General features: G+C 48.2%; 1 protein-coding gene across 1 annotated transcript; it reads left to right on the plus strand.

Annotated features, from left to right (window-relative positions):
• Window positions 1-11,452: 11,452 nt before the first annotated feature.
• On the plus strand, window positions 11,453-13,836 carry SLC18A3 (solute carrier family 18 member A3). Its single transcript, XM_064717284.1, has one exon. The coding sequence runs from the start codon at window positions 11,600-11,602 to the stop codon at window positions 13,184-13,186; it is 1,587 nt and encodes a 528-aa protein (XP_064573354.1). The 5' UTR covers window positions 11,453-11,599; the 3' UTR covers window positions 13,187-13,836.
• Window positions 13,837-15,145: the final 1,309 nt, after the last annotated feature.

The following is a 15,145-nucleotide window of genomic DNA, read 5'->3' on the forward strand; positions in this document are numbered from 1 at the left end:
CCTGGGGCCGCCGCTGCTCCGGCTGTCATGGCTGCAGAGGAGCTGGCCCGTGACATGGAAAAAGCGAGGTTCAGGGGCTGCTGAGAGCGGCCAGCACATGCGCTGCTCCGGAGCAGCCCTGAGCCCTGCCCCGCGCGCAGAGCGAGCAGCGCTGCGGACAGGCACAGCTCCAGCCGCCCCCAGGCACAATGGCAGGAGTTCCAAGAGGGCTGCAACAAACAGCAGAGCAGGGACAGAAGAGGCAGGGCGCTGCTCCCCTTGGTCTGCCACATCCCCTCATCAAGTGGCAGTTCTGCCTGCTCTTTGAAGGAAAGGGCTTTGCTGTCACAGCTGCCAATCAATCACACTAACAGCATGCAAACACATGATGCTCTGCCAGAACAGTTGCTGTCTCAACACAGGCTGTAGTATACTGACAGAAAAGAACTTAGAAACAAAATTTAAAAATGAAGTATTTTTTTACTAAGACAGCTTAGTATGGCTGTAAAATTTACCCTTTTAAATGAGTTGATTATTACTCCTTTTCAGTGAAGACTTCTCTTATTTATTCTAGTGTTATCCCCAGCCCATCAAAAAGAACGCATTTGAGAAAATACCATTTACTAAAACAATACAACAGGGAAGAAAAAAAAACAAAGGGAAAAAAAAGCAAGCATCCAAAACTGCAAAATAGAAGGATCAACTATTCATAATATTTCAACTGAAATGCAGGATAAGGTGACAAGGTGAACACTGGGATTTCCTTCTTTCTGTAATCATTTACATGCAAATGCAAAAGGAGACTCTTGCAAGGAACAACCCAGTTGTTGGAATCACTCTGTATCTACACAGAGTAAGTAGCAATTATCTCAATGAGTTTTGACCTTATCTCGAACTTTATGTGCAGCTTTGCTTAGAAAATAAATAAAGATTAAAATAATATATTTTAATCCTATATTTCAGATAAATAATTCAGAGGTTTCTGAGTTTTTGGACGTTTCTTTGTTTTGAAGAGAAGGGGCTCCAATGATGGACATTTAAAGAAGAGATCAGCTTTGTCAATCCTCATGGCAGCTTAGACAAAATGAATATATGCATGCAGAGGGAAAGCAGAGAAATAAAATTCAGGGTTGGAAGAAACCTTGCCATTTGGGCTGCCAGTCATCTGGCTCAGCAGAGCCTCCTGGCAGCCTACAAATCTGCATTTCATTTTCCTGGGGCTTGCTAGTTGAAGGACAGACTGAGAGCAGCTCCCAGCGTGACATGAGCTAGATGTGGTCCTGAGTCACACATGGATGTACAAGACAAACGTGGTACAATAGAAACGTGAATTCTGAGGGTGCTTACGTGTGAGTCCTGTTACTGCAGGCTTGAAAAACCTAATGCAGGGGAAGGTTTGGAGTGAACAGGCAGTGGCAGGTCAATCCAATCACAAGCACAGTGATGCTCAGTTTGAAGCACATGAAACTGCTGAAAGATTGAGTGCTCAGAGAGACTGAGGGAAATGCAAACAGAGCCCCCGGAGGGGACCCATTTTTCAGCAGGTCATGAGCAAGCCAATAATGATTTCCACTTCATTTGTATGTGTGCTAAACATACTTGGCATTACTTCAGAGACTGGGGTCAAAAGTTCGATGATTGCTAAAGGCATTGTGCTAGAAGATGTAGCTGGAGAGCTGCTAGGGGAGGGTAAAAGCCAGGTTTGCACTAACCCTTACCCCTGCTCTGTCCTGGTGGGGTTCCCCAACTGAGATCCAGTATATATGCAACTGGCACACTGAAAAATGACCACAACATTTATCTTGCATGGTACCACGCTGCCAGGATGCTCCAAAACAGCAAGCAGAGAGCAGAGCAACTAGGGCTACATTCCTTTTGCATCTCTCAATAGCATTCCCATGCTGCTGTTTCCTGGGCCAGCAAGAGCCTTTCTTTGCTCCTGACCCTCTTCAGCATGTACACCAAAACCATATCTAAGCACAACACACACAAAAATCAAGTCCCACACACATGAGCTGGGGGAGCAGCTCCATCAAACAACCATTGCCACAGCCCTCTGGCAATGGAGGACACTGCACATGAGCTGCTCACTGCTGGCTTTGTTGCAATGCAGCAGCAGAGTCAGTCCCAGCACCACCTGATGAGCCTTGAGCCAAGACACACTTAGCAAGCAAAGGGTTGGACAGCCAATAACTTAATTTCTTGGAGACACCACTGGCATTTATCCTCCCTCTTCAGGCTTTGGTAGTCTGGTAGACTCACAGTGTCAACATCACATGCTCTGAGATACACGGTGGAGTTTCCCCCCACCTCCAGAGAACTCCATGACCTCCTTATGCTGCCCCTCATGGTCCCAGTCACACTTCTCAGTGCTGTCTGGGGATAAGTGGAAAACTATTTGCAACCACAGGTTTCTCTGCCTGAAGATAAAGCTACAGAAAAAAAAAAAAAAAGAGGGTCAAGTACATGAACACAATGCCACAAGTGCTCCTTTCCATCAGCTCTCCATTCCTTCTTGACTTTCTTGCCTTTCACTGAAACATACCTGTGTGACAAAGTCTCACAACTCCCTGAGTTTCAGCGCACAGTTTGACTTTCTTTGCATTGCACTGGCAGGAAAAGAGGAGATTTACACTGGTCCCAGGTACACGACATTGACTGTGTTTTCCAGGCACAAGCAGGCCCATGGAAAAGAAACCTTCCAAGGAAACAACAAGCAGACCCAAGGGAAGTGGAGGAGCAGAGGCTTCCATTAACTCACACAGGGTGGGGCTGAACTGAATCCAGGTACTGAATACTGGCAGGGGAAGACAGAGGCTCATTTTTAAAAGACCCCTGTGCAACTGTCTTGAACTTGACTAGGAGCTTGCAATGCTTGCTCCAAGACTGTAAGCCTGATAGATACGCATTGTCAATTTGACTTTTCACGAGGTGGGGAGGAGTAAAGAAAACAAACCCATCTCTTTTTTTAGCAACTCTCCTCTGCCTTTTTCATAATTAAATTCACCATAATGAGCACTGTACTAAATCTAATAAGAAGTCTGAGTTTCTGGTTTCCACTGGCAGTCATTAGCACAGCTCAATTTAGGCAACTCACTAAAGCATAAGAACAGTATTGTAAGGCAACCTTCTTGAGTCAGTAAGTAAGAAGAAAAGCTTACCTAGACAGTATTAAATCTCTAAAATTGATTGCACCCTATTGCTTATGCTCTGATTCCACTGGCAGGAAGGCTCTGAGCTGGCTTATTTACACATGCACTAGTGAACTCATTCACACACAGCTGCTTTCCACCTCAGAGCAATAAAAATTAATAATAAAAATAATTAAACCTCATCAGCCTTCAAGCATCTGGAAACCCCAGAGCCCCATTGCCAGATCCTCTGAAAATGCATCAGCCTTCCCTTGAGAGGCTGGGGTTCAATTCCTGCCGGGACTGGCTGCCAGAGCTGCCATGGCGCCACACTCCAGCAACAGATTATCCCATGCTATCGACCCCCCTGCTCTGGGTTAATTCTTTTAATTGTCTCACCACATCTTTTCCCATTAGGCTGATGTAACTTGTTTAAGCATACACAGATTGATTTATGACAGCACCAGGGATGTTAATCTGATGCCTGCTCTCCAGCTAATGCACGGTGAGAGATGCAGGACAGCAGTCTCCCACATGGGAGCTCCAGCCCTTTGCCTTGAAATCAAAGGCAGCCTCCCAGTGAGAGCAGAATTACAGCACTCCAACAACAGTGCTTTCCACTGTCCTTATGGGTAAGGCAAGGTCACTGTGTCCTGCTCTCAATTCTCAAGTGCCATCTTCTTTAAATATAGCAGCAATCAAGGAAATGGAAAATCTCTTTAAAAGTTCACTGTTAGGAAATTACTGGAGCCCATTGAATTCCTAAAATCTTGTCAGGAGGTAAAGAGTTCCCTTCAAATGCAACCTCATTTGTGTCCAATTAGAATCAGTTTCCTTCACAGTGTATGTTCAACATCCTTTAGCTCATTGCTGCATGCTCCCTGCATTTCCCTTTTACTCAGGGGATGTGCACATAGTGCAGAAACCTGCACAGAGCAGCCTTCTGTTCCATACATACAGTTTAGGTCATGAAATACGCAGAATACCTATATAGTATGAGTTGAAAAATAAAGTTCTCAACAGTACCAATAAAAATTTGTAAAGCTTTGGGAAAAAAAAATAGGGTCTCCCACAGAACCAAAGTACTTTTCCATTCTGTTGCCATGTTCCCAATTAAAACAATTGGGTATATTAAAAAAGAATTAAGTACATCTGCAGATGCCACCATCTAACTGAAAGTCAAAGAAAACTTGGCCTATAATTTTGTGTTTCTGGGACAAAAAACCCCAAAGAAATAAAACAATCAAACAAAAAAACTCCCACACATGGTGCCAAGCTGCTTAAGAAAACTGACATTCTGCTTCTGAATCTAACCTACATAACCAAGCATTCTTTGGGATTACAACTGGGACACCACCAGTCCCATCACATTTTGACAGCAAATCCCATGCATTTTCCCACCTCCAGGAGGGCTCCAAACAGGAGCTCTCTCAACTGTTTCTCCCAGGCAAACTGTAACTGTTTCCCCTCCTGCTCCCCAATGGGTCCTGCCTAGGTTAGTAGTAAATGGACTTAATCTCCTTGGATTTTCAAATGCTCCAGAGAGCTCTCAGTACAATTTCTAAACACAAATTTACTAGATGTGCTGTCAAATCTCACCAATTTTCATGAAATTTATTCCACTTATGATCTACTTGTCTCAGTTTGGGGAGCACAGACATGCTCAGGCTGAGACACTAACACTAATTCCATGTGCTTCCAGCCCAAGCAGGGGAGTAGCAGGAGGTGTTCCACCCCTGAGAGCCGGTCAGTGCAGTCCAGATTTCTAATATCAGGCACCTCATTCTTGCAGAAACTTGTCTGAGAACAACCTTCATGCTAACAACAACTTACAATGTTTTCAAACAAAATAAGAGACAACTGTACAAGTGTCTCAGCACACATCACAGCTGAGACAGCCACCATACAATTTCAGAAGGCCTTAGCCATTCACCCATACACAGTCATACCTTATCACATCAGAGGGCTTCAGGTGTCTGCCCATACACAGTAACATCATTTCTCTTCAGAAGGCTGCGAGTAAAGAACCTTCTTGCTCTTTAGCCCAACCTTTTATCCCCTCCCGCTGATGCATTGCACCTGTGTGGCCTCTGCTCCCTTTGGTGGTTGGTCAGTGCCCCTGGGCACTCCCTGGCTCATTGCTGCCAGTGCTGCTCCCCTGCTGCTCACAGCTGTAGCCCGTTACCACAAACTGTACACCTGCACACAAATACCTTCAGATGGTTCATGAACAAAAAGAAGAAAGAAAAAAAAAGCCTAATGTATTATTAAGTACAGACTATTACTCAGCTTTATTTAAAAATACCAAAGGCTGCTTTGACAGATCTAAAAGCACCAGCAGGGGTCACTGCCCTTTGTACCTTGCAAAGAAGAGCCCCCAGCTGACAAAGGCCACATATGGACTATACACTGCTCTGAAGCTGCAGTGGAAACAGAGACTTCAGCAGATAGTCCCAGTGAAAAAAAGCACCACAAAATCACCAACTTCACTCTTCTGCCTCTACTGACAACCAGTTCCAAGCCTTCACTCCAACAGCAGCTTCACAGTGACACCAGTGACTCATGCCATCCCAAGACCAGCCTCAGGCTAGCAGGCTAAGAATCAGTCTTGTAACCTCCTGAGGTGGAAAGCATGATGCATCCCTGATTTCCCTTCCTAAATTTGTGTGAATACTAATCCCATATACCTTAAAGGACCCTCAAGGTGGCTTCAGTCTCCACTGGCTTTATCTATGCTGTAGAAAATGGAGCATTGTTTCCACTTCTTCACAAGCACTTTTCAATGCTTTGAAATGCCACAGCTATTCAAAATGTTAAGGCACAGGATGAAAGCTACAGAAATATAACTTCTTGTGAACTAAACAGTGGATATGGGCAAGTCTGGTGGCAAACACTGCCACAGACAAACCTAACATACAAGATATGGACATGAGTAAACAGCTAAGGTTTAGATATTTAGATGCATTAGATGTACATGAGTAATTACCTAGGTTTATTTTTTCTGATTTCCTAAGGTCACATGGGAAAGTAGGACCCATTACAACTTTATGTTGTTTGTCTCCTGACATCAATGCCTAGTTCATACTTAAAATTTTCTCCTTCACAATAATTTTATAGAAAGGCATTATAAAATTGTCAGATGCTTGAGCTTTTCCTGACAGTGAAATTTTACTTAAATAGTTAGAAGATACAAGCTGACTTGTATCCTGTCATTGGGATATGTCACTTACAATACATCTTTTAAACATATATTTAATTATTTCCCAAGATATCTGCCTCCTTATTTAAGTAAAACATTCACATTCAATTCATTCTGCTTTGGACAAATGAATGTCTTTGCAGATTACCAATCCAAAATATCTGACAGGTTTTTTGATATATCTTTCTTCTGTAGTCAGCATGAGGAGAATGTCCAGCATGATGGAAATGCACATTTGAACAGTCAGCAAACCAAATTGCCAATCTGACAGCACTTTTAAAGCCCAAGAAACTATTTGTGAGCATGTGGAAGATGTGTTTCCTGCTTTCACAGTTCTGAAAGGCTGTTAAGCAATGAGAAATTTGATTTGGACTGCAGCAAAGCCCCAGAAGTTGAGCTAGTGGAGAAGGATGTTAAGAATCAGGAGCATCCAAACATTCTTTCAGCTCCTGTTCCCTGCAAAATTGGATCAGAAATGAACTTGAGGAATCTTGGAGCAAGGATAGATTCTGTATTTTTACAACTGAAAAGACAAAAACCAGGATAAGTTTGGAGGGAAATAGACTTTTGTTCTTGGTTGGTTGAGAACATTTTGACAACCTTCCACAAAAGAGCAGATAAATACATGACAGGACAAAAATGGTGAACAAGAACTAGGAAGAGAAGCAGTCATTGGGAGAAACAGCATCTTCCCAGATTTTGTAGCTGCTTCTTGCATCTCAAAGACCAAGGCCACTTGTCATCCCCATGTAGTCTGGGACTAACACAACAAATGTTTGAAGGATATAAAGAAGAGAAAAAGTGGTTTCAGGTGATGCACATGGTAGACATAGGCTTAGCAGGAACAAAACAGGAAAAGAAATTTCAGAGTGAACATCAGGAAATTATTCAGTCCCTGAATTTTATGGGACAGATAAGTATTCTCTAAGAGGGAAAGTGGAAATTCCATTCACTGAGCTATTTACATGTTCAGAAATTACTTTGTCATAGGGAATACCCTGTACTTTTAGAGTTGGAAGATATACTAGCTTTCTTTTAATTCTAAATTAAGAACTGTTTATTACAACTATCAAGAATATCAACTATTGCTAGAACTGACATAAGTTTAGACACAAATCCTTGAATTGCTTTTTCTCTTATTTTCCCTATCTTCAGCTATTCTCCTTTCTCTCTAAGCACTATTTCCAAAGAGTGAAGCAGCATGAAGTATGGGTGTGACATTAATTTAAAAAACCCACCCTGATCATTTTACCACTCCTCAAAGAATGACAACCATTAATAAAAATCAGTTTTCCTGTTGAACAAAGCTTTTACAGAAGTGGAAGGGCACACTTTCATGTACAGCCTCCATCCCACATTACACCTGTATCACACAAGAACTTTTGACAGAGTTACAAGACCCGTGGTCTCCCCAGCAGGCTGAGCCTAGTGGCTAATCCTGCTAACCACAAAAGTACCAGTGGTTGGAGGGGCCAAGGCTTGTCCAACCAGAACTGCCAACAAGCCCAGCTGGAATCCAAAGCAGGACCAGGGGCACTAAGCCCTGCCTGGCATGTCCTTGCCCAGTGCCACCTCATGGCACCACCAGCCACTGGCAGACTCCCTCTTTCCTCTGCTCTCCAAAGCTCCTCTGTGTGCTTCACGGGCTTCTGTCTGTACTGTGTGTCCATCTGCCTTGGCAACAAAGGTTTTAGAGCTCAACAGGAAGAGCAGGAACCTCAGCTACTACTGACATACAGGAGTATGTTAATGGATCATGCAGAATACCTGCTGTTTGCTCGATAATTACATTCATGACAAGAACTTATTGGCTGCCATTTGACAGCCTGACCATTTTCTGCACAAAAATGCATTTGAAATTAAGTTGTTGAAAATGGACCTTACCTTCTATCTCTTCCATTTTCCTCTACCACACTTCTGAAGATTGTCACATACTTGTCAAAGTAGGTGAGCCTCTCCTATTTGGCAGAATCAGATTAGCAGGTCTTCTAATCAAAAAAAGAAACACATAATTAGTTCAGTCCTAAGTGCTAAAAAGTATTGCCATATCCTGAAGAGGGCAAGCTCTCCATTGCAGACATTAAGTACACAGGCTATTAGGAGTATTAATATTTTGCAGACCTGGAGGACTCTTAATCTCTGACTCATTGTGTTTGGACACCTCATAGCAAAAACTTTTTCTCCTGTGAAAGAAAGGCTCCTAAGGATGCACAATTAACTCAGTTCCATTCCTGACAGCAGAGTGCATCACAGCAGTTGTTGCTTCTCTCTCTCTCTGTAAAATTGCCCTGGTATAGCATCAAAAACAACTGTCATTTCAAAGCACAAGGACTATCAATTCAGGAGACAGCAGGACAAGCAAGAGCAGACTGTACACAAGTACTTTTATCTGTTTAACTACTTATATATTTATTTTGATCTTTGGAGAGAAACCTCTCTAATTTTTCAAAATTCCCAATGTAGGTAGGTCTCCTTTTCAAGCTGAGTGTTAGAAATGTGATCAACTGGTCACACTAAACCCCACTTTACCCTTACATTCAATTTAAACTGATACCATAATCAGATATAAAGGTTTGTCTACTCATATATGTTATATATTTTCTAGGATATTTTCTGAAATCTTGAAGATCCTGAGTATTATTTCTCTTCCTGAGCCATGGGCTCTTTTAGATTCAATAATAAATTCCTTTTTATTGCCAAACAGTCATCCTGAGCTATTTTTCCTTCATCTACAGCCTCTAGAACAAAGGAAGAGGTAGAAGTCCTGGTGCAGTCATCCCTGTTCTTTACACAGACCCAAAATCTTCTCTATCTCCTTGATATTACAACGGCTTTCCAAACCCGCCTGTTCTGCACTGGAGGACAAATGAAGTACATCACCTTCTCCGCATTCCTCCTCTCAAACTAAATAATTGTCACATCTCTGGGCTTTGGGATAAAAGCACAAAATTTTAAAAGTCATCTCATTTCACCTTAAAGTCCCTTCCCAAATATAATTATAAATTTCTAAGCCAAACACCAGGGAGACATTTTTAACTTTAATTTACTGTGGGTCCATCAACTTTGACCACACTTGAAGGTACATTTTCTCCCCATTAGTTCTGTCTAGTCAAAGAAGCTCACGTAGCGATGACGCATCTCTTGCAGATAAGGGTATCTGCTGATTTGATTTACTAAGGAAGCTAAATTTATTATGCAACATTTTACAAGTATAATTCTGCTTTCTCTTGATGATAATAAATTCGATATCAACTCCCACGAGACAAGAGAACCAGTCCTTTTATTATCCAGACATGACCCCCAGAGCCAGATTCCATTTTAGAGACGGGAAATGACCATATCTCTGATTAAAAGGGAAACTTTAATCAAATAAAGTGCCTCATCAAGCGAGAGCCAAGATTCCAATACTCCTGACTGCAGCACAGCAACGATCCAAAGTCATATCTGCCCCCAACCCATTACCGCCTACCGCAACGTGATATCCATCCCAAACAGGAGGTGCATCCTTCAGCCATTTCCTCATCATCTGGGTAGCTGCTCCTCCCATGCTCACAATCCTCCGCAGAAACGTTCTCAAGAAGCTACCCCAGGGTCTGTTTGAGGAATCAGAGGAGGATGGACTTTGTTGTGTTTAGTTTGATTTTTTCCCAACTAAATCAGTCTCACAGGTGACAATTGACTTGACTCCGTGCAGCAAAGTGCAGCAGCCTTGGCTTTTAGTTCAGTACCCTTCCAGTTAGACTCTTCTATTTCTTCGGACACTTTCCTTCTACGCCCTGAAATTACCTTTTGAAGCATTTAGGATAATTCTTATTTAGAGTCCCAAGTCAAGAGCTTTATCCCGATTGTCAGTGGTTCATTTCTGCAGTTTTACAGTGGATATAGTAAATTAATAACAACAGTAACAATGACAATATAGATATCTAGGACTATTGTTATTTTAAATATTCTCTAAGGTTCCACTTCTGTGTAAGCACAATTAGATCTGTATGCTACTCCATGCACGGATCTATCTTTAAGTGTTTCTGGCCATCTAGAATATTTTCCCGCAACAGAGCAAGATACAGCAACTGACAGATAAATCATCTCCCTTTCAGCTGTGGAAGCCCGGCTACGCAAGCAAATGAAGTTGCCCAAACTCCACATCCACTGAGGAACGGCTCGGCTGAGAGATGGGATTAGTTCATACAGCCCTCTGCAGCGATCTTCCTTGGATCAGCCCACACGTCATTTCTGCTACAGGAGTACAGATGTGCTGCTTTGTGCTGAGGAGTACCTCTCAGTACCAAAGCCTCTGCACCGGGTCAGGCCCCTTGCTCCGCAGCTCTTCCAGTGCCGCACTGGCCCGGCACAATGCGGGCAGTGTAACACAGCAGCACTTGAGGATTATTTCCCTGGCGTTTGTCTGAGTGTCACAAACACGCTCGCACGCAGGAAGACTGTTACTGTATTGCTCTCTGATTTCCAATGAAGTTTCCGTGGTCTCACGCCCACCCTGAGGTGGGGGGCTCAGCCCAGCCCTGCCAGCCCCGTTCCCATTAGCCCAAGTCTCCCCGAGCGCCCCTACACCCTGCTCTGGCCGGCTACACCGTCGAGGGCGGATCCGCGCCGCGTGTTGGAGAACAGCCCCGAGCAGCTCTCGGGTTAGACGGCGGCAGCGCAGCGGCAGAGCCCGCAATCGCTGGCCTCCACAGGCGAGCCGGGCGCCGCCGAGGCAACGGGGACGCAGGGCTGGAAGGACACGGGACCGCTGCCCGCAGCACCGGCGGGCGCACATCGCCCGGCCCAGGGGGAAGCAACGGAGAGCTCCGGGATGCTGCCGGGGAGCCGGGCTCGCTACCAGGGATGCCCGGGCGTCCGGGGCCGGCCGCGCCGTCGAGCCCCCGCCTCGGGGGCGGTGCCGCATCCCCACCGCCCCCCAAGGCACACCCCCGGGGCGGAGAGCCCGAGCGGCACTCCCGCCCCGCAGCCCCCTTACCGCGGCGGGCAGGGCTCCGTCCCCGGCGCGGTGCAGCGGGCGGGGCGGGGCGGGGCGCGGAGTGCGGGCGGGCGAGCGAGCGGCGGGGCCGGCGCGGTGGCGGGGGCGGGTGGGGTTTCCGTGCGCGGCGCTTATTAGTGTGGTGATGGAGGACCGGCCCCTCGGAGCCGCCTGGCAGCGGCGGCGCGGGCTGACGGCAGCCGCCCGGAGGTGAGCGGCGGCGGCTCGGGCGGCCGAGGCGGCGGGGCCGCCCCCGCCGTGCCCCATGCGGGCGGCGGGGCGGCGGCGGCTCTGAGGGCATCGCTGAGGGCGATGTCGGAGGCGGGGGGCGCGGGCCGGGCGCGGGCCGCCGTGGAGCGGCTCTCGGAGGCGGTGGGCGAGCGGCGGCGGCGGCTGGGCACCGCCATGGGGGAGGCACGGCGGCAGCGGCGGCTGCTGCTGATGGTGGTGTGCGTGGCGCTGCTGCTGGACAACATGCTCTACATGGTCATCGTGCCCATCATCCCCGACTACATCGCGGCTATGCGCGGCGGCGGGGGCACCGCCGGCCCGTCCGCGCCCGCGGGGGGCAACGGGAGCGGCGGCGGCAACCGGAGCCTTCTGCCTGCGCGGTACCCGCCGGCCACGGGGACCAACGAGGACGTGCAGATCGGGGTGCTGTTCGCCTCCAAAGCCATGCTGCAGCTGCTGGTGAACCCCCTCAGCGGCACCCTCATCGACCGCGTGGGCTACGAGGCACCGCTGCTGGCCGGGCTGGCCGTCCTGTTCCTCTCCACCGCCACCTTCGCCTTCGCCGAGAACTACGCGACGCTGTTCGCGGCGCGCAGCCTGCAGGGGCTGGGCTCTGCCTTTGCGGACACGGCCGGCATCGCCCTCATCGCTGACCGCTACGCCGAGGAGCCGGCGCGGAGCCGCGCCCTGGGCACGGCGCTGGCCTGCATCTCCTTCGGCAGCCTGGCCGCCCCCCCCTTCGGCGGCGTCCTCTACGAGTTCGCGGGCAAGCGGGTGCCCTTCCTGGTGCTGGCCTGCGTCTGCCTCCTCGACGGGCTGATGCTGCTGGTCCTGGCGCCGCCCGGTGGCACCGGGGCACGGGCCAACATGCCAGTGGGCACCCCGATACACCGCCTCATGATTGACCCCTACATTGCCGTGGTGGCAGGGGCCCTGGCCACCTGCAACATCCCCCTGGCCTTCCTGGAGCCCACCATCGCCAACTGGATGAAGGATTCCATGGGGGCCAGCGAGTGGGAGGTGGGCCTCACCTGGCTGCCCGCCTTCTTCCCCCACGTGCTGGGTGTCTACGTCACCGTCCAGCTGGCTGCTGCCTACCCACACCTGCAGTGGTTTTACGGGGCCCTGGGCATGGCCATCATCGGTGCCAGCTCCTGCCTGGTGCCCGCCTGCAGGAATTTCGGGCAGGTCATCATTCCCCTCTGTGGCATCTGCTTTGGCATCGCCCTGGTGGACACAGCCCTGCTGCCCACCCTGGCTTTCCTGGTGGACGTGCGCCACGTCTCAGTCTATGGCAGCGTCTATGCCATTGCAGACATCTCCTATTGTGTGGCATATGCCCTGGGGCCCATCGTGGCCGGCCAGATTGTGCACACCATGGGCTTTGCACAGCTCAACCTAGGCATGGGGCTTGCCAACGTGCTTTATGCCCCTGTCCTTCTCCTCCTCAAAAATGTCTGCCAAATGAAACCCTCTCACTCGGAGAGGAACATCCTCCTTGAAGAAGGACCTAAGGGACTCTACGACACCATCAAAATGGAGGAGCGCAAAGGCATGGGCAAAAGCCTCCAGCCAGCGGGCGAGATGGATGAGAATGGCATGGGCTCTTACCACAGAGACCTGAAAGGGGTGTCTGAGGAGGACTCATCCGACTATGAGTACAGTTAGGTTCCCCCATGCAGCCCAGACCCAGGAGCAAGGAGAGACCTGTGGGAGAGAGGCAAAGCAGGGGGAGGAAAATGTTACTGCATTATGTTTCTGTACTGACGTGCAATATCTACAGTTTAACCTTTGTCATGATGTAACGGCTTTCTTCTAGACTTACTTTGAATCAGTATTTCCCTCAGCATTCCAGCAAAGTGGAGGGGGTAGGAAATGGGAGATAATACTGAAAAAATATTGGAGTAATCATTAGCAGAATCTGAGGGGATCTTTCAAAACAATGCCAAAAAGAAAACAAAAAACCCAACAGCTTTATAGCTGGGGTATAATTGTGCAGAGTGTTCTCAAACTGAAACTGTGTGTGACATACTGTATATCTCTGTAAAAATTACAAGAAAAGCAAAAAAGTATGTGTAAAATTTCAAATTGTGTATTCAGGGACTTAGTAAATCTTGTGTACATATAGACTTTCAGTTGGTTTCCTATATTTAAGAAGAGCAACAGCTGTCTCATTTCATTCTTCCCTGGGAATAAACTGAAGTATTGTACCTTTTTTTTCTCTCTTGTGCTGCTCTCCGGTAAGTGCAATATGCTGTATTATGTTGAAGTCCAAGTTACAAGAATAATATGATCTGAATAAACAGAATTGAAGGGGATTGATTGTCTTTTGTTTTGTTTTTGAGGGCTCCTTGAGGGAGGGAGCTGGTTGTGCTCAGTGTAACCCCTAAAGTAACAATTTCCTAGAGCATAATTCTCACTAGCTACCAAAATGGCACAGGAGAAAACCCCAGTACAAAATGTTCTCATTCATTCTTCACAACATAACGGGTCTGAGCAAACAACATCGCACTGCAACCCTGCTACTGCTTGTTTAAAATCAGCTCCTTGAATTCTCATGTGAATTCAGTTTTAATTCCCCACAATAATTAATTTCAATCTTCTAATATTTAAAAAAAATACATCTCCAGCAATTAGAGGTACAATACTGGAAAGTGCCTTTCTCAGTGCTAAATGCTGCCCGAATTAAAAAGCACTCACCTCAGTGACTCGACAGGGATTAAACAAAAACAAAAGATGGGTGAAATGCTTAATTCAAACATTTGCAAAGAGTGGAAACCTTCGATCCATTCACAAGGGAACAAGACTGCATAATTTGCCCTATAAATTTCTCTTAATATAAAATAAAATCGTTTATTTTATTTCTTAACCCAATAGGAAACAAAAATAATTATTGGTAATCGGAAGAGGGGTACAAAGACATTTACAAGAGCCGTGGCACCTATCAAAGGGCTCCCGCCCGCCCCTGGGGATCTGGGCGCCGCGGAGCAGCGGCCGCTCGGTTCCGCTGAGCTGCGCGGGACGCGCGGCTCCGCAACTCCCGCCGGGGCGGTCGAGTCGCTGCTCAGGCGGCGCAAAACTCATGAAGACAGGGGGATGGCGCTTTGGCACGGGGGTTCGGCCAAAGAGCAGTGGCCACCGTGGCGGGAGGTGAGATCCGCTTCCCTAAACCGCAGCCGCCTCTTTGTGGTAAGCGGCAAAAGCGGAGCCTCTCCCAGGCTGCCGCCCCGGGCCGCTGCTGCCTCCGGAGCCACGGCAGCTCCTGCAGAACCCGGACTCCTCCCGGGACCGCCGCCGCCCCGTCGCGGCTCCCACCCCTCCCGGCCGTGGTGCCGGCAGCCACTGGCAGCGCCGCTCGCCCGTTTGGTCACCGAGCTTTCAGGAGCCGCAGATGCCCCACGGCGACAATTCTAGACACTGGCGACAACCGCTGCAGCAACGCGGGTCTGCGAGCACAGCATCCCCTCGGGGCTGCCCTCCCCTCTGCCGAGGCTGACCCCGACGGCCGTAAGAGCTCCGGCGAGCCCGGCTGTGCCCGTCCGCCCGCTCTCGGGGGACACGGCCGGCCCTGGGCATAGCGGGCGGGGAGCAGCGCCTGTTGCGCGCAGCGGGAGGGGCGGTGGGGCC

The sequence above is a fragment of the Zonotrichia leucophrys genome, chromosome 6 (genome assembly GCF_028769735.1).
Source record: "Zonotrichia leucophrys gambelii isolate GWCS_2022_RI chromosome 6, RI_Zleu_2.0, whole genome shotgun sequence".
In the NCBI taxonomy this organism is placed as follows: domain Eukaryota; kingdom Metazoa; phylum Chordata; class Aves; order Passeriformes; family Passerellidae; genus Zonotrichia; species Zonotrichia leucophrys.